Source organism: Sciurus carolinensis, chromosome 16 (assembly GCF_902686445.1).
Source record: "Sciurus carolinensis chromosome 16, mSciCar1.2, whole genome shotgun sequence".
In the NCBI taxonomy this organism is placed as follows: Eukaryota; Metazoa; Chordata; class Mammalia; order Rodentia; family Sciuridae; genus Sciurus; species Sciurus carolinensis.
The window spans coordinates 35,505,783-35,530,761 of NC_062228.1; the positions used below are offsets into that span (position 1 = coordinate 35,505,783).

Sequence of the window (24,979 nt, forward strand, 5' to 3'; positions counted from 1 at the left end):
ATAAAACTAGGACACTGATACTATTCTATAAACATGAAAGATGAAGAAGCTCTACTTTGCAACATATAATATTATTCATGTGGCTAAAGGAATAAGACATTGTCCACATTTCCATCCAAAATAATCAAAGGGTCATTCATTTAACAAACACTTGGTGCATAGACATGCTGGAAAAAGACACGATCTGAAGAAGATAAAAAAAATAACTCTGATTAGAGCAGTTGTTCTCATCCTTGGCCGTGCTTTAGAATTCCTGAGCAAATTTGAAAAATTCCAGTGTTATTGCCTCCTCCTACAACTTAAATCAGTAAACCTGGGGTAGGGGCTAGGAATCAGTATTGTTTACAAATTCTTCAGGATTCCAATGAGCAGTTAAGACTAAGAAAATGGCTGAGGAACAATAATGATATTAAATTTATAACTCAGAATCAATACTTAATAAACCTTTCAGTTCTTTTAGAATTATAATTAAATGACCTATCAAAGTTTCCTGGGAAAAGTAAAGCCTTTAGAGGAAGGTAGAATATGCACCAAACATCAGACCATGCCATTTTATTTAAAAATAAATACTAGACATAAAGGGATAGATAGGTCCAATACAAGAATAGTGGGAAACTTCAATACTCCACTCTCACCAGTAGATCTCATTCAGGTTCCCCAAAAAGACAACAAAGAAATATCAGTAAAATTATATGAGCAAATGAGCTCAACAGACATCTACAGAATATTCCATCCAAAATTTGAAGAATATACATTCTTTTCATCAGCTCATGAAACATTTTCCAAAATAGATCATATATTTGACCATAAAGCAAGTTTAACAAATTCAAAAACCTGAACTAATTTCTTGCATCTTATCTGATCAGAATGGAATGAAACTAGAAACTAACAGCAAGAGAAATTGCAGAAATCATGAAAATACATGAATACTGAATAACATACTTGAAAAACAGTGAGTCACTGAAAAAATTAGAGTGGGGCTAAAAAATTCCTAGAATCAAACGAAAAACGAAATAAAACATACCTATGGTATAAAGTGAAAGCAGTACTAAGAGGGAAATTTATAGCAATGAGTGGTTACATGAAACAAAAAGAAAAAAAAAAAAAAAGGAGTCAGGCATGATGGCATATACCTATAATCCCAACTTCTCAGGAGGCTGAGGCAGTAGGATTGAAAGTTCAAAGTCAGCCTCAGCAACTTAGCAAGGACTTAAACAACTCAGTGAGACACTATCTCTAAATAAAATATAAAAAGGAGGCTAGAAATGTGGCTCAGGGGTTGAGTGCCCCTGAGTTCAATCCCTGGTTTCCCAACCTACCCCACAAAAATGATAAAATTGACAAAGCTTTAGTTAAATTAACCAAAGGAAAGATAGAGAAGACTCAAATAAGTAAAATTAGAGGTGAAAAAGAAGTTATCACAATAGATACCAATGCAATTCAAAGGATTATTAGGGGACATTTTGAAAAACTTATCAATAAACTGGACAATCTAGAAGAAATAGAAACACTTCTGGACACATATGATCTACTAAAAATGAACCAAGGGATATAAAAAACATAAATAGAGCAAAACAAGTAATGAGACAGAAGCAGTAATAAAAAGTCTTACAACAAAGAAAGTCCAGAACCAGACAGATTCACTGCTGAATTTTACCAAACTTTTAGAGAACACATTGCTTCTCAAACTTCCATAAAACAGAAAGGGAAGGAATCTTCCCAAACTCATTCTACAAAGACAGTATTAACCTGCTACATAATATGATAAAGACAAAACAAAAAAGGAAAACTACACATCAATATCTCTGATAAAGATCAAAAAATTCAATAAAATTCTTACAAAATTAAATCAATAGCACATTAAAAAGATAATGCAGCATGATCAAGATGTTAATATTCCAGAAATGCAAAGATGCTTTGACATACAAAAACCAATAAACATAGTTCATCACCAAAACACAATCAAGGATAAAAAAGTCACATGATCATCTCAATAAATGCACAAAAAGTCTTTAATAAAACTCAACATTCCTTTATGATAAAAAGTCCTGAATAAATTAGGCATAGAAGGACCATACCTCAACATAATAAAGTTTATATATGATAAACCCAAAGCAACATAGAGAATGGGGAAAAACTGAGTTTCCTCTAAGATCCGGAGATAAGAGTGTCCACTCTAACTACTCTGATTAGAAATAGTACTAGAAACTTTAGCCAGAGCAATCAGAGAAGAGAAAGAAATAAAATACATACAAATAGGAAACAACAAAGTCAAATTATCTATTTGCTGATGATATGATTCTATACCTCAAAAACCTTAAAGATTCCACAAAGACTCTTAGAACTGATAAACAAATTCAGTCAAGTAGCAGAATACAAAATCAACATATATAAAAAGGTGCCTTTTCTATGTACCAGTAATGAACTTGCTGAATAGGAAATCAGTAAAGTAATCCCATTCACAATAGCGTCAAAACAAAAACAAAACAAAAATAAACAAAACCCCAAGGAATGAACCCAACCAAGGAAGTGAAACATCACTACAATGAAAATTACAAAATATTAAGGAAAAAAATTGAATAAAACATTAGAAGGTAGAAAGGACTGCCATGTTCATGTATTTGGATAATTAATATTGTTAAAAAACAGTCCTACTATCCAAAGTGATCTACAGATTCAATGCAATCTCTATTCAAATACCAACGACATTCTTCACAGAACCAGAAAACACAACCCTAAAATTTACATGAAATCACAAAAGACCCCCGAAGAGCCAAAGTAATCAAAGAGCAAAAAAAGGAAAGCTGAAGGCATCATGATATGAGAATTCAACACATACTACAGAACCATGGTATAAAAACAACATGATGTTGGCATAAAAAGAGACATGTAGACCAACAGAATAGAATAGCAAACCCAGAAATAAATCTCTATATCTTCAGTCAATTGATTCTCCACAAAGGTTCCAAGAACATGTTGGAGAAAAGATAGCCTCTTCAATAAGTGGTGCTGGGAAAACTGGATACCCACATGCAGAAGATTGCAACTAGAGCCTTATCTCTTATTCTGTACAAAAATAAACTCAAAGGGGATAAAAGACCTTAATACAATATGTGAAACTCTGAAACAACCAGAAGAAAAAAGGGAAAACACTTCAAGATAATGACACTGGCAATGATTTACTGTCTGGACCTCCACAAGCACAGAAAACAAAAACAAAAATTGACAAATGGGATACATCAGAAAAAGGTCCCATGCAGCAAAAGAAACAGTAAAAAGAATGAAGAAAAACTACTACCTATGTAAATGTATGATTACACAAATGGTATACCTCTACTTCATGTACAGAGAAATAAGATGTATCCCATTTGTTTATAATAAAAATAAATTTTAAAAAAATGAAGAGACACATGCTGGGACAAAATCTTTGCCAGTTACTCAACTGACAGTGGATTAACAAGCAGAACACATAAAAAACTGAAAAATAAAAAAAAAAAAACAAGAAAATACGTAATCCAATAAAAAGTGGGCAAATAATCTGAATACATACTTCTCAAAAGAAGAAATACAAATAAACATAAATATATGGAAAAAATCTCAATAGTTTTAGCCATCAAGGAAATGCAAATCAAAACTTGATGGAGATTCTGTCTCACCCCAATCAGACTGGCTAACATGAAAATAATAACGACAGATGTTGGCGAGGATGTGGAGATAAAGGAACTCTTACATACTCTTGGTCAGAATTATAAAAAACAGTATGAAGGTTTCTCAACAAACTAAAAACAGCTATAATATGACCCAGCTATCCCACTTCTGGGTATATATGGAAAGGAAATGACTGGATATGCAAAGAAATATTTGTGTTATTCACAATAGCTAAGATATGGAATCAGCTTAGGCACCTGTCAATTGATGAATGGATAAAGAAAATGGGGCATATATACATAGTGGAGTATTACTCAATTATAAAGAAGAAAGAAATCATTTCATCTACAAGAAAATGGATGGAATTGGAAAACATCATGTTAGGCAAAATAAGCTAGACAGAGAAAGATTCATATGTGGAAACAATATTAAAAAAAAAAAATAGGTGAACTGAAGACAGACTATGAGGGAACGGGACAGGGACCTGGGGAAAGGTGGAAGAGGGAAGGACAAGAAAAGGTGGAATGGAGGGTGGGCATCATTAGTGCACACTGTATGCATGTATGAAAATGTCACAGTGAAACTTTGTTAATTTGTATAATTAATATACCTTAATAAAAAAGTTAAATGTAGTAAAGCTACCTTGTATGTATGTATGTGGGTATACAGATATGTCAACAACCTGAAGATTCAGGTACTTCAAAGAAATGACACAATTCAAAAAAAGAGCTGACCATTCTTATGTCACAGTAGCTTACTATTTGCTATGCCATGGAAGGCAGTCAAATAAGACCTACAGTTTTTCAGAATGCTGGTAGGCCACCTCTGATTTGATCCATGATTCCTCTTAGTACCCTTGAAATACTCCCTAAAGGACTTTCAGTCCAATCTCTTCGTTTCCCTTCTTTAGTATTACCTGTAGTTCAATAATAATAGCAATAAGAGATAACAGTTATTGAGTATTTAGCTGAGTCAAGCACTCAGCTAAGTTATCTATTATTTGCATATAAACTTTCTGAATTAGATCCTATTATCATTATCTCTTACCTTTTTAGATGAGGAAGCTGAGACTTAGGTACAAAGAAGAGAGAGATCCTGTCTCCTAATTCTAAATATAATGCCATTCTTTAATGTCATTATCTAGCCATTCGTCCAACCCCCCCCACCCCCATCCATCCATCCACGCAGGAAGTGTAAAGCAGGTAATCCTGGGTCACCTCTTGGGCAGAAAGAATAGGTCCATTCTCCCAATTCTGTCCATAGTTATTCCTCATATACTATATATAAATCTCATTTTCCGGAGGAAGTTGGGGTAAAAAGAGAGTTTGTATATCGAGGGAGGAAAAGACAGGCAGTTGTGTTACCATACTATGAATAGAAACTTTCTTAAATTCAAGACTGTAGATCATAGTATTATAATTGCCATAACAAAACCCAAGGTGACTCTTTTGCACATCTGTGTTAACTTCCTAAAATATATCTTTGCTAACTTAGCATTTCAATAGCTTAGACTTAATTATATCAGTTGGAAACTTCACACTGCCTTGCCATTTTGGGAATCTTTAAAAAAATTGCTAATGAAAATTAGCCTATTTCTTGATCTAGAATAGTAACCTTTATTACTACATTTTATTCCCTTCCATTGACAACTCAATCTGTGGTCAGTTGATTAGTTTCCTTTGGTGCAAAACCAGCTAAAGATCTTATGAAAATCTAAGGTGACCTTCAAGGTTTCCCTTTAATCCCCAGAGAAAATGAGATTTTAGACATATGATTATAGGAAGTTAAGGGTGAAACCAGTATCAAAACTGCCTATTCTATGGCTGCATACATTACACAAATTCCCCTCTGCATGAGAAATACGTTTATATACATGAATTGAAACCAACATGAGAACTGACATGGAAAATATATGGCATATAATACCATGAATATTTTTAAAATATGAAATCCCTAAGAAATGACTAAGAGACTTACTTGATGGAAGGTATTGACACTGAACCAAGAAAATGAGAATTAATTTATCAAGAGTTTTTTTTTTTTAAATAAGGAATGGATTTTAGTGAGAAAACTAAAATTTAATTGGCAAATAATTTTCAAAGGAAAAGATGTGCAAGCATGGGCTGTTACATAAATTTCAGATATTCACTGATTATAAGAATATGACTTATAGAATAGCCAAATTAATTAAACATACAATTCAAATAATCAAAAACTTTTTTTTTTACCTGGTTGCCAAAAAGGTTGAATCCATTAATTGCTTCTAGAGCTGCTTTTGCTAAGCCAACAGAGCTAAAAGAGAAAAGAAAATACTTTTTTTACTCTGATAAGTCTGGCTACAAAATAAGAACCATTATCTGATGAATATTCACAAGCAACTTTCTTTATTAACACTTATAACAACTTCCATAAGAGAATAATGTCTAAGAGACACTTTTCTGACATTTCACTATTTTAATTTTTCTTTTTTATAGTTAGTGATCATCTGGGAAAAATATTTCTGGATTCACCTTGATATAGACTATAGGTCATACTACTGATGGAAGTAATTTTAATTCTGGTTTCATTTCTAGTCAAGAACTTGAAAAAAAGGGGTGAACTTTAGAAGAAGGTGTATTATGATGATATGTGCAGTAATTACCAGGTTGGGCATCATTAGTTCAGATCAATGTTACAGAGCTTTTCTAACGTCAATTCTAAACCTTAAAAAAGATTTTGCATGTCATACACATTACAGAGTATGGTTTTAATGTATTCCTTCAAATACTCACTTTCTAGGATCTAATAAGTGAAGCTTTATTTTACAGAATAAATGATCTCTGTACCTCTTTTTTTTTTTTTTTACTATTTTTCTCTTTGTAATAAAATAAGTACTATTTCCCTCAGTATTCTACTCCTTTGGCTTCTCAAATGCCACATACAGTAGTGATGGAAAATGGGAAGACCCATTTCATTAAAAATACAAGACTGTCATCTTATGATGTCATTAATGCAGCATTACTCTAAAGTAGTGATTATCAAACCGTAGTCCCCAGAGCAGCAGGAGCAACATTATCTGGGAACTTGTTAAAATGTCAGTTCTCATTCTTCTCTCGGAGTAAGGCTCAAAAATCAGTGTTTTAGAAGTCCTCTAGGTATCTGAATGCACTTTAAATTTCATAAGCATTGGCTGGGGTATAGTACAGTGATAGAGTGCTTGCTTTTGTATGTGCATGGTCATAGTTTCTATCCCTATCACCAAGCCAAAAAAGAGATAAATAAATAAAAATCACTGTTCTAAGCTATTCATGAGATCATTATCTACATTTTTCAATGGCTGCTTAGATGAACTATACTCAGGCAAACATTACTTTTATTATGGGATAATAAATAGGTTAGATAGTTATTTTAAAAATACATGGATGGAAAAATGAAAGATGTACAATTTTCCTTATCCTAAGCTCAACTAAAAATCTTGGACAGAAAGATGGAGAAAGAAGGCAGACTGCCTATGAACTTCAGAAGTCTAGGAACAACACTGTGATAAATTCCCTGGATTTCCTTTTTGCCTTATATAAATCAGACTGAGCTTAAGAATGAGCATGAAATGTTGGCAGAGACATACCAAAATAGGATCAATGAAACCCTGCTCCTCTAGTTACAGGACTAGGAAAAGAGCAGACTTAAGCACAAACATATCAATAAACACATTTAACATAAAAGGTCTAAATACACCAATTAAAAGATTAGCAGAGTTAAAACATGACTCAACTATACACTGTTTATAAGAAACACAAAATTGTAATAGAACAGGAGTGAATCTATTAATAATAGACTTCAGAACAAAGAAAATTAGACACAGAAAGAAATTATATAATGATAAATGGGTCAGTCCAACAAGAAAACATAGCAAATACATGTATATGTACCAAACAACAGAGCTGAAAAAAATTTGAAGCAAAATTGACAGAACTGAAAGGAGAAATAAAAACACAGTCATAGTTAGAAGAAATAGGAAAATAACTTATTCAAAATGCAAATATGCAAGAAATTCTATACTGGAGGAGGTACAGAATGTGTCTAGTCCAAAGTTAGACAATGGTACAAAAAGACAGATATGGATCACCAGGTATCCAAAGTGGCATGCATCTGTGACCCAAGCTACTCAGAAGGCTGAGGCAGGAGGATCATTTGAGCCCAGGAGGATGACACCTGCCTGGACAACACAGCAAGATACTATCTTTAAAAAAAAAAAAAAAAAAAAAAAAAAAGGGAAGAAAAATTTAAAAAGGGGGAAGCTATGGGATGAATCTGAATTTGGAAACTGTTTTCTAAACACAGCATCACAATAGAAGCAAACATTGTACCTGGACTAGAGTGAATGCTATTGAATTCTTTACATTTTAGTTTCTAAAACAACATTAAATAGACATATTATAAATTCACAAATACATTAATTTATTGTCCACTAGATATTTAAATCTCTGGCAACAACAAGTTATTTAGAAACTCAAATACATTCCTGATGTGATCTGACATTTTGCTAGAAAATACAATATATATTATTGTAAAAATTAAGAAATGTTTAAATAGAACAAGACGTTCTCAGAATATTATTGTTATTAAATATTGGATACATTAATATTAGGTGACTGTCAATAGACCATATATTGATTTAATTTTTGCAAGATGATGCCTCAAGGTCTTTTTTTCCTAACATTAATTTAAGAAAGCTAAAATATAGCAACACTTGCTTGCAAAAGAGTTTATAATAAGGTGATATGTTACATAATCAAAGCTTTTCTAGAAAAGATGATGGGGTTTGGACTGGGCAATTTGTAACCCATCATGAAATCCACAAAAGTAACTCACAGGCATGAGAACTAAATTCACAATGTCCTATTCGTAACACTACATTTTAACTCCCTAAGCTACCCAATAATATTTCCTGAAAGAACAAGGACTTTACAGTATTATGGTTTTAATGGATGTTCACAAATTGTTCAGTATGGCAAAAATACATAAAGTGAAGCAGATAGATGGACAAAAGTTTCTATCATACTTCAATGACTTGAACATCAAAAATGACTTAAGGCTAAGTGATTAATAAGCACTATATGGAATAAAAGGATCACTAAATGCATCTTAAATAAGTGATATAGCGATCCAAGATGGCGGCCTAGAGGGAGACTGCACCCCCGGTCGCTCCAGAACCCAGGAGTTAAGAAGGGGAGGCATTGAGAGACTCGGACTGAAGTGGAGCCACGGGTGAGTCTGCCCACTAGGTAAAGCTCGGCCCGGGTGGCAGGCCCAGATAGAGGTGGCTTATCGGAGCCGGGCAGGGCAGCTAGAGTCATCCACAGGCAGTCCTGCGCACTCCGGCCCCGCCCACACAGCCAGCTTCTCCAGGTTCTCGGAACGGAACTGGCCCGCTAGTGAGAGCCTGTCTGAACAGAGCACGCTCCGAGTCCCGGAGCTGCTGCAGTGCAGTGTACTCCTGCAAAGAACCAGCGGAGAGCCTCGATCTGCAGTCAGCCTCAGGGATAAGGACAGGGCAGCCGGAGACCTCTTCAGGCGGCTCTGCCCACTCCGGCTGCGGGCTCTCTTCACGGGGCGATCCAAGATGGCGGCCTAGAGGGAGACTGCACCCCCGGTCGCTCCAGAACCCAGGAGTTAAGAAGGGGAGGCATTGAGAGACTCGGACTGAAGTGGAGCCACGGGTGAGTCTGCCCACTGGGTAAAGCTCAGCCCGGGTGGCAGGCCCAGATAGAGGTGGCTTAGCAGAGCCGGGCAGGGCAGCTTGAGTCTTCCCAAGGTAGTCTTCCACACTCCGGCAGTGGGCTCTTCCCACACGGCCAGCTGCACGGTGCAGGCCCACAGTGAGAGCATTTCCGCACAGAGCCAGTTCCAAAACGTGGAACCAGTAGGGGGCTAGGGGCAGTATTCTTCGAATGAGCTGCTTTATCAGATTCCTCCAAGACATCAGGCTACTGAAGGCTGGGAGGTGATACACTGGAAATCTAGTGGGACACTATAAGCCAATAGTGGAAAACTGCAATATCTCAGGGTCCCATTGACAACTGACCATTATGAGAAAACAAGGGAAGAAAATGTCCCAAACAAACCTAGATACTACATCAATAAAACCCAATGACAGCAGAGCAGAAGAAATGTCAGAAAGGGAGTTCAGAATGTACGTAATTAAAATGATCAGGGAAACTAATGAGGAGATGAAAGAGCAAATGCAGGCATTGAAGGAGGAGATGAAAGAGCAAATGCAGGCATTAAATGATCGCACCAATCAACAGTTAAAAGACCAAATACGGGAAGCAAGAGATCATTTCAATAAAGAGTTAGAGATACTGAAAAAAAACCAAACTGAAATCCTTGAAATGAAGGAAACAATAAACCAAGTTAAAAACTCCATAGAAAGCATAACCAATAGGATAGAACACCTGGAAGACAGAACCTCAGACATTGAAGACAAAATATTTAACCTTGAAAACAAAGTGGAACAAACAGAGAAGATGGTAAGAAATCATGAACAGAATCTCCAAGAACTATGGGATATCATGAAAAGGCCAAATTTGAGAATTATTGGGATTGAGGAAGGCTTAGAGAAACAAACCAAAGGAATGAACAATCTATTCAATGAAATAATAACAGAAAATTTCCCAAATCTGAAGAACGAAATGGAGAACCAAGTACAAGAGGCTTATAGAACTCCAAACATACAAAATTACAACAGACCCACACCAAGGCACATTATTATGAAAATACCTAACATACAAAATAAAGACAGAATTTTAAAGGCCGCGAGAGAAAAGAATCAAATTACATTCAGAGGGAAACCAATAAGAATATCAGCAGATTTTTCAATCCAGACCCTAAAAGCTAGAAGGGCCTGGAACAACATATACCAAGCCCTGAAAGAAAATGGATGCCAACCAAGAATCTTATACCCAGCAAAACTTACCTTCAAATTTGACGATGAAATAAGATCCTTCCATGATAAACAAAAGCTAAAGGAATTTACAAAAAGAAAGCCAGCATTACAGAACATTCTCAGCAAAATATTCCATGAGGAAGAGATGAAAAACAACGATGCAAATCAGCAACAGGAGGCGCTAGCCTAAAGGAATAGCCAAATAAAGGAGAAACCAAATCATGTCAAAAACAAATATGAGTCAATTGACTGGGAATACAAATCATATCACAATAATAACCCTGAATGTTAATGGCCTGAATTCATCAATCAAAAGACACAGACTGGCAGATTGGATTAAAAAGAAAAATCCAACAATATGCTGCCTGCAAGAGACACATCTCATAGAAAGAGACACCCATAGACTAAAGGTGAAAGGATGGGGAAAAACATACCATGCACACGGACACAGCAAAAAAGCTGGAGTATCCATCCTCATCTCAGATAATGTGGACTTCAAACCAAAACTAGTCAGAAGGGATAAAGAAGGACATTACATGCTGCTTAAGGGAAGCATAAATCAGCAAGACATAACAATCATAAATATCTATGCCCCGAACATTGGCTCACCCACGTACGTCAAACAAATCCTTCTCAATTCCAGAAATCAAATAGACCACAACACAATAATACTAGGCGATTTTAACACACCTCTCTCACCACTGGATAGATCGTCCAAACAAAAATTGAATAAAGAAACTATAGATCTCAACAACACAATCTGCAATTTAGACTTAACGGACATATATAGAATATACCATCCAACAAAGAATGAATACACTTTCTTCTCAGCAGCACATGGATCCTTCTCTAAAATAGACCATATTTTATGCCACAAAGCTACTGTTAGTAAATACAAGAAGATAGAGATACTACCTTGTACTCTATCAGATCATAATGGATTGAAATTAGAAATAAATGACAGAATAAAAAACAGAAACTTCTCCAATACCTGGAGACTAAATAATACACTATTATATGATGAATGGATAACAGAAGACATCAGGAGGGAAATAAAAAAATTCTTAGAAGTAAACGAGAACAAAGACACATCATATCAAAATCTCTGGGACACTATGAAAGCAGTACTTAGAGGAAGATTTATTTCATGGGGTGCATTCAAAAAAAGAAGTAGAAATCAACAAATAAACGAGTTAACACTACAGCTCAAAGCACTAGAAAAAGAAGAGCAGACCAATACCAAAAGTAGTAGAAGACAGGAAATAGTTAAAATCAGAGCCGAAATCAACAAAATCGAAACAAAAGAAACAATCGGAAAAATTAATAAAATAAATAGTTGGTTCTTTGAAAAAATAAATAAAATTGATAAACCCTTAGCCACACTAACAAAGAGAAAGAGGGAGAAAACTCAAATTACTAAAATTCGGAATGAACAAGGAAACATCACAACAGACACGAGTGAAATACAAAACATAATTAGAAGCTATTTCGAAAATCTATACTCCAACAAAACAGAAAACCTTGAAGACATCAACAAATTTCTAGAGACATATGAACTACCTAAACTGAACGAGGAGGACATACACAACTTAAATAAACCAATTTCAAGCAATGAAATAGAAGAGGTCATCAAAAGCCTACCAACAAAGAAAAGTCCAGGACCAGATGGGTTCTCAGCCGAGTTCTACAAAACCTTTAAAGAAGAGCTCATTCCAATACTCCTCAAACTATTCCATGAAATAGAAGAGGAGGGAACCCTACCAAACTCGTTCTATGAAGCCAATATCACCCTGATACCTAAACCAGACAGAGACACATCAAGGAAAGAAAATTTCAGACCAATATCCTTAATGAACATCGATGCAAAAATTCTCAACAAAATTTTAGCAAATCGCATACAAATATATATTAAAAAGATAGTGCACCACGATCAAGTGGGTTTTATCCCAGGGATGCAAGGTTGGTTCAACATTCGGAAATCAATAAATGTCATTCACCATATCAACAGACTTAAAGTTAAGAATCACATGATTATTTCAATAGATGCAGAAAAAGCATTTGATAAAATACAGCATCCCTTCATGCTCAAAACACTAGAAAAAATTGGGGTAATGGGAACATTCCTAAACATTATAAAGGCCATCTACGCTAAGCCCATGGCTAATATCATTCTAAATGGTGAAAAACTGAAAGCGTTCCCCCTAAAAACTGGAACAAGGCAGGGATGCCCTCTTTCACCGCTTCTATTCAACATCGTCCTTGAGACTCTAGCCAGAGCAATCAGACAAACCAAAGAAATTAAAGGGATACGAATAGGAAAAGAAGAACTCAAACTATCCCTGTTCGCTGATGACATGATTATATATTTAGAGGAACCTGGAAATTCCACCAGAAAACTTTTAGAACTCATAAGTGAATTCAGTAAAGTAGCAGGTTACAAGATCAATGCTCATAAATCCAATGCATTTTTATACATAAGTGATGAATCTTCAGAAAGAGAAATTAGGAAAACTACCCCATTCACAATAGCATCGAAAAAAATAAAATACTTGGGAATCAATCTCACAAAAGAGGTGAAAGACCTCTACAATGAGAACTACAGAACACTAAAGAAAGAAATTCAAGAAAACCTTAGAAGATGGAAAGATCTCCCATGTTCCTGGATAGGCAGAATTAATATCGTCAAAATGGCTATACTACCTAAAGTTCTATACAGATTCAATGCAATTCCAATTAAAATCCCAATGATGTACCTCGCAGAAATAGAGCAAGCAATTATGAAATTCATCTGGAAGAATAAAAAACCTAGAATAGCTAAAGCAATCCTCAGTAGCAAGAGCGAAGCAGGGGGTATTGCAATACCAGATCTTCAACTCTACTACAAAGCAATAGTAACAAAAACGGCATGGTATTGGTACCAAAATAGACAGGTAGATCAATGGTACAGAATAGAGGACATGGACACAAACCCAAATAAATACAATTTTCTCATACTAGACAAAGGTTCCAACAATATGCAATGGAGAAAAGATAGCCTCTTCAACAAATGGTGCTGGGAAAACTGGAAAACTATATGCAATAGAATGAAACTAAACCCCTATCTCTCACCCTACACAAAACTCAACTCAAAATGGATCAAGGACCTCGGAATCAGACCAGAGACCCTGCATCTTATAGAAGAAAAAGTAGGTCCAAATCTTCAACTTGTTGGCTCAGGATCAGATTTCCTTAACAGGACTCCCATAGCACAAGAAATAAAAGCAAGAATCAACAACTGGGATAGATTCAAACTAAAAAGCTTTCTCTCAGCAAAGGAAACTATCAGAAATGTGAAGAGAGAGCCTACAGAGTGGGAGAATATCTTTGCCAACCACACCTCAGATAGAGCGCTAATTTCCAGAATCTATAAAGAACTCAAAAAACTCTACACGAAGAATACAAATAATCCAATCAACAAATGGGCTAAGGAAATGAACAGACACTTCTCAGAAGAAGATGTACAAGTAATCACCAGATATATGAAAAAATGTTCAACATCCCTAGTAATAAGGGAAATGCAAATCAAAACCACCCTAAGATTTCATCTCACCCCAATTAGAATGGCGATTATCAAGAATACAAGCAACAATAGGTGTTGGCGAGGATGTGGTGAAAAAGGAACACTCATACATTGCTGGTGGGGTTGCAAATTAGTGCAGCCACTCTGGAAAGCAGTGTGGAGATTCCTCAGAAAGCTTGGAATGGAAACACCATTTGACCCAGCTATCCCACTCCTTGGCCTATACCCAAAGGACTTAAAATCAGCATACTACAGAGATACAGCCACATCAATGTTCATTGCTGCTCAATTCACCATAGCCAGATTGTGGAACCAACCTAGATGCCCTTCAGTTGATGAATGGATAAAGAAACTGTGGCATATTTATACAATGGAATATTACTCCGCAATGAAGAATGATAAAATTATGGCATTTGTAGGCAAATGGTCGAAATTGGAGAATATCATGCTAAGTGAGATAAGCCAATCTCAAAAAACTAAAGGACAAATGATCTCGCTGATAAGCGGATGAGGACATATAATGGGGGTGGGAGGGGCTAGCATTAGGTTTAGGGTTAGGTTTAGAGTTAGGCTAAGGAGAGCAGTAAGAATGAAGGAAAGAACGACTGTGTAGAGGGAAAAGAGGGGTGGGAGGGGTGGGAGGGGTGGGAGGGGTGGGGGGGAGGGGAAAAATATAATAAACATCATTACCCTATGTAAACGTAAAAAAAATAAAAAAAAAAAAATAAAAAAAAAAATAAAAAAAAAAAAAAAAAAAAAAGTTTGGATTCAAGTTGCCGAATGCAAAATATATTAATATCTTATAGAAAATTAAAAAAAAAAAAAAAAAAAAAAATAAGTGATATAATTTACTTATCTAAACAGTTTTTAAAAACCTTAAGATCAGATTCAAATCCTATCTCCTTCAAACATCATCTTTACATCACAAACACAAGACTTAAAGAGAAAATTATATTGTTGAATATAAAATTCTATACAGGAGTAAAAAAAAATTCAAGAACTTTTCTTCCCATATGGACTCATATTCACCTTACTAAACTATTAAGTATGATTTTTCTTTTTGTTTTTCAATAGCCAAAAAATTCAAAGTTAGAGCTTGTGATTCTATTCACATTTTTAAGAAAAACTTGTTTCTGCACCAAAAGAAAGAGGTATTGGTTCAAAGGAAGCCCCAAGGAGCAGGAATATGCAAATTTACATTATGAGGAAGGAGAAATTTAAAGATTGAAATACGTGAATTAAACTTGAAGGGGCTTGAAGACAAGCATCACGTCTTTTCATTCATACATGGAAACTAAAAATAACAAAAACAAAAACCCCAAAAACAAAACAAACAAACAAAAAAAAAGGTGACCGAAATATAGAAGATGAACTATTATGGAAGGGTAGAAAAAAGGAGGAGGGTAAGAAGAGGAGAGAGGAAAAGAGTAGGTAATAGGGAAGGTGGATATGAATGAAGCACAACGAACATAAGTATTAAAGTGAAACCTATTAACCTGTACAATTAATATGAACTAATAATTATAATAAAAAATAGACCTGAAGAGGCTGAGAAGTTCACCTGGATATGTAATTTTGGGGATAAAGAATTAGTGCTACCATAAATAGGTGCCAAAATGAAATATGGAGGAAAATATAATTCAATCTAATACTACAGGATTAAAAAATGTGTGGGAATTTATTAAAAGACTTATAAGAGAAAGGAAAAACATTATCTGATAGAGTTTCAGACATCCTAGGAGAAACTGAAAGAGGCCAGTTGCTTGAGGAAAGTAAAATCAACAGAAAAATCAAGACTTAAATGAATGGTTGCTTAGGAAACATTTCAAAAGAACCACAGTGAGCTCAGACCAACAGGCCCTTTTACAAAAGCCCTGGGAAAGGGTGAGGTTGCTGCTGGAATGGAGTTCTGATAAGTGAAAGAAATGCACTGTTTAGGAAAAAAATGGGAGATTCAATCTAAAAAATACTAAATAATACAGGAACATGGACTAAAGATACCAGCAAACCTGGGGTTAAAACAGGGCAGATGAAGAAGAGTTTGACCAACACATTAAGCTGAATCAAGTTATATGATTATCAAAGATAACCTTGAAATTTAACCCAGTTTTACTAAGAATTTATACCCAACTATTCTTTCAAACTTTAGAAAAACTTTTCAAAACTTTAAAATAAATGACATACAGAAATAACTTTGGATTTGGGGGCCAATGACCTGGAATCCTCTTTCTCTAAAATTTCTTCCTATTTAAAAGACATTAATGTTTCCTGTCTGGCATTCTACATTTGTTCAGTGGCACAGACTGCACTAAAGTACTACTGAGCACTGACACTGAAGAAGGAGCCTCCAACTTCTGAAGAGTACAAGTGCAAGTTTTGGGGACTCCAGAACATAAATCTTTGATGTATGGGTGCAGCTGATAAGGGTTGTACCCAGGATGACAAGGGAAGAAAGGCCCAGTCAGTCACTTTTGCTGAGGCCTAGCAAGTACTAAGGCAACAGTTGGACTGTGCTGTGTTCTTGCTCTAAGGAGAAACTGTATAGAACAAAAGTAGAGAGAGGCAGAGAGAGTCAAAAGGTAAAGAAAAGTGTAAGTACTTACAGCAAGTATTATAACAATTTTTTGACTTTACAGAGGTGCAAAACCGATAAGCATTGTACTTCAAATTATGGTTTTCCCTCCAAGATAGTAGTATTTGGTATGATACTCTTGGTGATCCAGGCAGAAGCACTGATACTCTAGTGTACTGTATTGTTGAATTATAGGTTATATGTATAAAATGCATTTTTTTTTACTTAAGTTATCTACAAACTACAATGGGTTTATTAGGAAGTACACCCATCTAATTTGAAAGCATCTGTATATATTAATCCATTAAGTCCCAAGTTTTCAATATTACAAATATTTCAATGAAACTGACACAGGTACATTAAAATAGGTTGGAAATCATATTCTAGAGCTTATGTATCCTTTGTATATATTCTTATATACATGCATATTTTTTGAAATGCTTTAATCATTCACCTATTACTTTTCTTAAAAGACTAGAACTACAAAAACATAGTATTTATTTTAAAAGTTACCACAAGGGGTATATTTGTTGCTCAATTTAAGTTTTTATGTGTCCCACATTTGGGATTATAGGACATAATGGAGTTAATTCAAGCAGTCTTAAATTATGAGAACAGCTTAAGGATATAGCAAAGTTATTGCATTAATCAGTAACAAACAGATTCAACTAGGCCCAGAGAATTTGGGGTATCCTATAGTAGCAATAGATCTGAGAGTTTTGACTTGATCCCTGACTGGTAGCAGCTCCACATATTACTACAGAGGCTAAGTACTGTCCTCCTACCACCAATGCCATCTTTGTATCCATGAGCACTATGCAGTTCAGTTCTCCTGTAATTTCAAAATATATCCTTTTGGCAGTAGAGGTGATACATTCAAAAGAGACTTGTGGAGATGTATGCTTGGAAACATTTTTAAAAAGATATTTAAAGTTCTTTTTGGGAATTATAAATTGGTAGATTATGAACACTTAGAAGATCAATGTTAAATGTATAAAATCCACTATCTAAACTTAAATAATAAACTTCATTTCTGATCCATTTGAATATAATTCACCTGCTACAATTAAGATAAATTTTGTAAGCAAATGGTAGCAAAGAATATCACAAAATGATTTCCCAAGTCTTGAAATAAAATCTTTAATGATTGAATCACTTGCACCTCAGTTGGATCCTCTGTTTTTTTTTCACTAAGGGACCTTCCAACACCCTCATTTGCTAGGGTTAATAGTAACTTTTACCCAATGTTCTTTCTGAGTTTATTGTAGACTTTATAGATAGAAAAACTCCTAGTCCAAATATTTTATACTGACAATAATAGCAGTGGAATCAGACTGGCATATTATTAAGTGGTTATTAAAAAGCAGGGAAAAGACCTGATGACAATAACAACTGAAACAGGAAAACTTTTACATTTTTTCTAATCAGATCCACTTTCTTTCTTGTAATTTAACTGATAATCTTGAAAGATGACAACTTAATTTGGAAGACTATTGGAATATAATATTATCTTATCATTTTAGGATTTGTCTAAATGTTTAATGTCTGAACTGAGCTCGCTCACAAAATTTTTGTCTACTCCACTGAATTCTCATTAAGTACTACTATCCTGCTTCATGTGTAAAAATACCTCGTGAAATGTAAAAATTATAAAAGTATGTATTTTTTAGTTTCTCAGGATTAATCTGATAGTCTTTTATACTTCAATCTTTGTTATTAAAATTTTTATAAATGCATCAAACAGCTCTTAGTTATATCATTCATTGAAAATACATGAAAATACATAATGAAAATATATAAATTCAATTATTATAACAACAGTACATAGAGAGGTCACAAAACTTACTCAGGGTTATACAGTTCCTATCTGAAGCTAGTTTTTAATTTATTAAATACTTTATATTAGCTAAATTTGTTGTGTGTGATTAGTCCTTCAGTCTGAAAAAGTATAGCCTGTAGATTCTTCTACCAGTATTTCGTAGATTATTTCTCTATTTCATTTAAGCTCAATAATCCAATCTGACCTCTAGTGATAACCTTTAAATTCTTTTTAGTTCAAAATCTTTTAGTGCAACATGATAAGGGCTTGTTGAGTTTACTGAGTTATATTTTTTCAGTTAAAAGATGACCTCCTAGGCATAAAATAATATAAAAGAGGGAGTCAGTCTCTAGAGCTATTTTTCAACACTTAAAAGTAAATTCATAAACTACTAACACCAATTGTTGCTTATTCAAACATACTAAACTATAGTTCAAGATGTAGATCACGGCTCTTACAGAAGACACTGAATATTAAGATTTATTGAAGGGTATAAGAATCTGTGGTTAGGATGAAACTACACTTCTTAACACAAAAGGGAATTTCACCCACGCAATGTACACATAACTGGTGTTTGGAAATTTTAATGTACTTGACATTTCAAATAACATAATTTCAAAGAGAAAATGACTTGTTGAATGAAACACCAAGCTATGGATTAATAGTAAAAGCTGAAATGCAAGGACTGACACCTTAGAAGGTTGGGAAAGATGTCCTGCTCCTTTCTTACATTCATTTATGGAACTCCTATGCTTTAATTTGAAGTGAATTTTATTTGCATCATACATAGAAAAAAGCGAGTTAAAAACTTACACAGAAACTACAGCTTAGATCCTTTGCTTTGATTCTTATTCATATTCAAATTCCATACATTTAAACAGCAACAATCAAAAACCACCCTTAGAAGTTGGCAAATTACCTTGAATGCAGCTCTGTGCTGCCATTATTATATTTGCTTCCTCTTTCCCAAATACCAAAGTCAGGAACACGGTAAACTCTTTCTACACAAAATACAAGGTTTTGAATAAAAGACACCTAAAAGAAAATAAATGAAACATAAGGACACATGCAATAGCAGGATCTTTAGATACTGACAAGAATAATTAGATGCCATTTGAAATCCAAATACATACCTGTCTCCCAACATATTTTTTAACATGTTGAAATTCTTGAGATTATTACATTATTATGAATCCTCTACTGTACTTGGTTTTTTTAATATAAAGTTCACTTTCAGTAAGAACCTAATATTATATAATACAGAAATAAAATGTAAGTCCTTTCAAAACTCCAAATGTAATTCTTTAATGAGGTATTTGTTACTGCTTATGAGGATCGTGTGTATCTTAAGAACTAAGCAAAATATAAAGCATGTTTTTATACTAGAGAATATTTGGAATCTAAAACGCCCATATGAAATGTTAAATACATTGAAAACTTTGGACACAAAAAAATATTCCATGGTTGTAGAAAATGCCAGTCCCATGTTGGATCAACCTGCAGTCTTGAGTCTATTGATTGTCTTGGAGACTGATCTTTGTGCTTTTTCTATAGCTACAGGTACTTTTGATTATCAACTCAAAGCTCCCAGTTGGAGGTGGGATTCAACCAATGGTCTAGGAGTCACAACTTCCATAAAAAGATTTTAGACATTGGGTTAAATTTATACTCTCAAAGCTAACTATGAAATGAATATGATGGTTAGTTTTTATTTAATAAATGTTTATTCATTTTAATAAAATCAATTTCTTAAGTGGGCTATGGGTTCTAACTACAGGGTTTTAAATTTGATCTTCATGTATGGTTCAGTATAGCAAACTGAATAAATGCATCTGTCCTTCATCACAAGATCCTTTTGAGATGGCAATATACACCTCCAACTTCCACATATTTAATTAATATAATGCATATATTTTTAAAGAATGAAACAGTAATAACAATGAAAACCAAGGTAAGGATCCACCAACAGACCAGAGCTTTAAAAAAATCATAGAAGGAAAACAGATGGGAAGGAATTGGTGGACAAATCAGAGCAGAGGAAAGCACAGTCACTCAAAATAATTCTTCCTTGTTCTCTAGGTCCTCCAGAAAATCTCTAAACTCAGAGTCAACAAACACAGGGATCAAGAATTGAGAAGGCTGGGCATGGTGGTGCACCACCTGTAATTCCAGCAATTTGGGATGTTAAGGCAGGAGGATCGCAAGTTCAAAGCCAGCCTCAGGACTTTTAGTGAGGCCCTAAGTAACTCAGTGAGACCCTGTCTCAAAATAAGTAATAAAAAAGGACTGGGGATGTGGCTCAGTGGTTAAGCACCCCTGGGTTCAATACCAGGTACCAAAAAAAAAGAAAAAAAAATTGATAAGGACGTAGTATACCCAGTCTACTCACAAATGATGAAGTGCTAGGGCACTTGAATCCCCAACTCTTTCATTCTCCTCACCAACAAAGAGACATTTGCCTTTAGGGTAAGGAACAGCTCATTATTTTCAGTGAAGGAAAGAGTAATTAGGGTATTATAGACTCTCAGAAGAGTATGAGTTAATTCTCCATTTCTACAAACCAAACATTATTCCATCATGTCTCCACCCAAAAGTCCAAGCCTTCCCCAGCCCCTACTTCCTTGTCTGTAGACCCTATGGGAAACCTGCCTGTGTAAAAATCTTGCGCACCAGGGCTGGGGATGTAGGCCAGTTGTAGAGCACTTGCCTAGCATGCACAATGCCCTGAGTTTGATCTCCAGCCTGCACCACCCCAACCACCCCTGGTTATTTTCATACTCATCTGTGGTTCTAAAACCTATTTCAATTTTGTAACCCATAGAGAAAACACTTCACAGTTTATCAGCCTTGAAGTTTAAAGTCTTGTAACAATCCAAGTTCCTCTTCCTTTCCTGACAAGCTTCTCAAGTATGTAGCCTGTCATTTCTCACTCCTTCTACCACTTCCCTGTTTAGGAAGATGTGAGGACCAAGAGTAGACCCAGGTAAGGGAGTCTAGTCTAGTTACCTAAATAACACTACATGACTGGAAGGTTGTTCTAGATTAATGAGTTGTGTAAGAAAACTAAAATACCATTTGTATGTTTATTACATGTACCACTTCCCAGTGTAAGCTCCCTGAGGGCCTGAACTTGTTCTATTCACTTCTACATGCCTGGAAAATGGTGTCTGACACAAAACAGATGCATAATATTTATTTGCAGACTGACTGAATGTCAGAAACTAGTTGAAAAGATAATTCTCATAAAAAAACTATTATCCAGCCTTATCTCTCTCTTCCTCCGATCACATTTTATAAAACGGATCACTTGTGTTTTCCTGAAAGTCCCCATTTCATCAGCTACTGGCATCATGTTCTCCACGTTTCCCATCTTCCTGACTGCCTCCTCTTCTTGCTTCCAACCCCTACTGGTGGGCATTCTTCAAAGCAGTCTTGTTCTTCTCTCCATACACACATGTACTTCTTCCTGAAGTAAACTCGATCACTATCAAGGTTTCAACTATTGATAATGGTATAAGAATCAGGACATGCAGCATAACACAGAGGCAAGAATATTTTTGTACAAGACCTAGTTCTGCTCTCAGCTGTGCAATGGCCTTGTTGGATGACAGACACATGGTAAACTAGACTCACTCAGTTCTGGTTTTGTAAAATGAAATAAATGATTGTATGTGTATAATGCATATTTATAATTTAGAAATTTTCCTATTCTAGTCCTGAATATTTATAATACATACTTTTGATTCTATCTTCAATTATGAAGTTTTTCTACCGAGATGTCATACTAGACAACATATCTTAAACTCTTTCACTTGGAAGTACTTCTCGATTTTGCTTTTCTCCATAAGACTTAGGTTTCCAGGCTCTCAATCTAGAAACCCTGAACTGTTAAAAGAAATTTATAAGAAAACACTCATTTGAATTAAGCTCCTACAACAGACCCAAAAGACCAGACCAAACAAGAAGGAAGTCACTTGTACTACGTGCTACATTATCAAAGAAAACTCCTAAACAGACTGGTTTTAAAAAACCAAAAACTCCATAAAACTTGAGATTCAGACCAACCAACAGAAGGGGTCCTGTTTACTCAGGTTGGCCTGGTAAGGAAGTTCCCTCTGTTTTAATCTTATAACTAACTTTGAAATAATCAATATGATATTTAAATTTCTTCAACCCTTATCTGCCTATAAAGCCAACCTGTTCTGTTCAGTTCATGGGAACACCTTTTCTAAATCTTTGGATGAGATGCTCTCCAATTTGTGAATCATTAATGAAACCCAATTGGAATTTAAATAAATTTGTTATATTCTGTTTTTCAACAAACTATGTCTCCTTTCATCTCCTGTATTCATTTTGCCACAAAGGCCTATATTTTCCATCACTACTTCTGTCAAAAAAGTTTTACAAATCTTGACGGTGTAACATCACATGGCATTCAAATCCTCCATAAGCTGTCCACCCTGTTCCCCCATGCCTCTATTTCATTATCCTCTGACAGATACTCAGGATTCCATTTGGGTTGGCTAGCATCAGTTTTGCTCATTTCCACTGAATCACTTTTCTATGAACCTTCCTTCAATCCTAGTTCAAGAGGAAGTAAGTTATATTAACACTCACTGTTTTTAGGGCAATACTATAGCTCTTAATTTTTATTTCATGTGTCTTTTTTCCTCACCTTTAATTAGTATACAGGTCCACCATCTCTTATTTGCTATGTTTAAATATCACCAGAGCTTCTTCTTCACTGGTTTATCAGTAAAACCAGAAATTGAGATGAAATTATGTATCCCAGTTTAGGTGAATATGTGTATATCTTATTGTAAAATATTAATATGTTGATTATGAGGTTCTAACAAAAACTCTTCTGGGATTATTACATAATATATTGAAATGGTATTAGTTTTCTTTCTCCCTCCCCTTCCATTTCTATTTTTCTCTTTCTCTTTTTTGGTAGTGTGGATTGAACCCAGGGTGTTTTACCACTGAGTTGTATCTCCAGTCCTTCATTTTTATATTTTATTTTGAGACAGGGTATTCTTAAGTTGCCCAAGCTGGCCTTGAACCTGCAATCCTCCTGCTTCAACCTACCAACTAGTTGGGATTATGGGTGTGTGCCATGGGCACCACGCATATATATCACCTTTTTTAATTAAAAAAAAAAAATCTAAAACACATCTAGTTGCAAAGGTTTTTAGAAATAACAAACTGTAGACCCATATAACTTCTCCAAATTTAGAAATGCAAATTTCTTATATATTCAACAAAAAGAACACCATGTTTTATAAAGGACTTGCAGAAATTTAAGATTATTGTCTGTACTGATGTCTTGTTGCAAAAAGCCCTCCCTATCGGGAAGTCAGAAAGATATTTTCCTAAAGTTTACTCTATAATAATAATTTTCAAGGTATGATACAGGAACCATGAAGGCCCACAACCTCAAAATTGTTTTCATTCTCCTCTCACAAATGTAAATTGAGATTTCTAGAGACTACATGGTGTGTGATATTGCAAAAGACTAAAGGAAAAAGCAAGGTATGAGAGTCACATCTTCTAGTAAGTCAGAAATGAGAGATTTCCAAAAATGTAGAGCAATGACTCTCTTTTCACTCAATTACTTTTATTTTGAAAAAAAAAAAAAAAACAGCTATTTTCATAAAAATATAGTATTTACAGTAGTATCTAATGGATTATTTTAAAATTAACAAATAATGAAACTTAATTTCTAGTACAATAAGTATTAATAAATGTAAACATACATGAAACAAAAATAAGCATACAGGAACAAGCAAAAGCTCTGTGGGATTCTCGAAATGTTAAGAACATAAAGGGATCCTGAGATCACAAAGTTTGAACACTGTTGTTCTAAAAGTATAAACTTTTATATCTCAAAATTCAAACCTGGAAATTAATTTCTATGTAAAAAGAGGCATTTGAGGTCATTTTCTAAGAAAAGGGGAGCACCACTTGTGGAAGTCTACACTACTGCTCTGCAAAGCCTATACTATCATAAATCAAGCTTCATATATGTATGTATGTAGAGTGTGTGTATATACATTAACTGTTTCTGGACCCTAAATGCTGTTCCACTCTAAGTTTATTACTGAACCAATATCACATTGTTTCATTTCACATACTGTTGACATATGGTAGGTTTTACATCTGGTAAAGTGAGTTTCCTTTCATTCTCATTTGCTTTTTTCCTTCTCTAAACTGGTCTTGTATATTTCACAGTTCACTCTTCTAAACAAAATTTAGAATCATTTTGTTAAGTTCCATACAAGTGTCATAGAATTTTTATGGAAGTTTTGTTGAAGTTTGATATAAATACAGAAAGAATGAATATTTTTATAATATTATGCCATCCTGAATATTGATTTGATTTATACTAATATCTATTTAGATCTTCTTTTTATAATTTTGTCCATATCCTATAATTAATTATAATTAGTAATTGGT

General features: G+C 34.6%; 1 protein-coding gene across 2 annotated transcripts in view; it reads right to left on the reverse strand.

The window, feature by feature from the left end:
* Phkb (phosphorylase kinase regulatory subunit beta) overlaps nt 1–24,979 on the reverse strand; it is a 200,897-nt gene that overhangs the window by 122,001 nt on the left and 53,917 nt on the right. For both annotated transcript variants that reach the window (XM_047528277.1, XM_047528279.1), the window contains exons 7-8: nt 19,443–19,558; nt 5,877–5,940 (exon numbers count right to left, since the gene is read on the reverse strand). In XM_047528277.1, the coding sequence (XP_047384233.1) occupies nt 5,877–5,940; nt 19,443–19,558 (180 nt within the window). The remainder of the gene's footprint in view (nt 1–5,876; nt 5,941–19,442; nt 19,559–24,979) is intronic.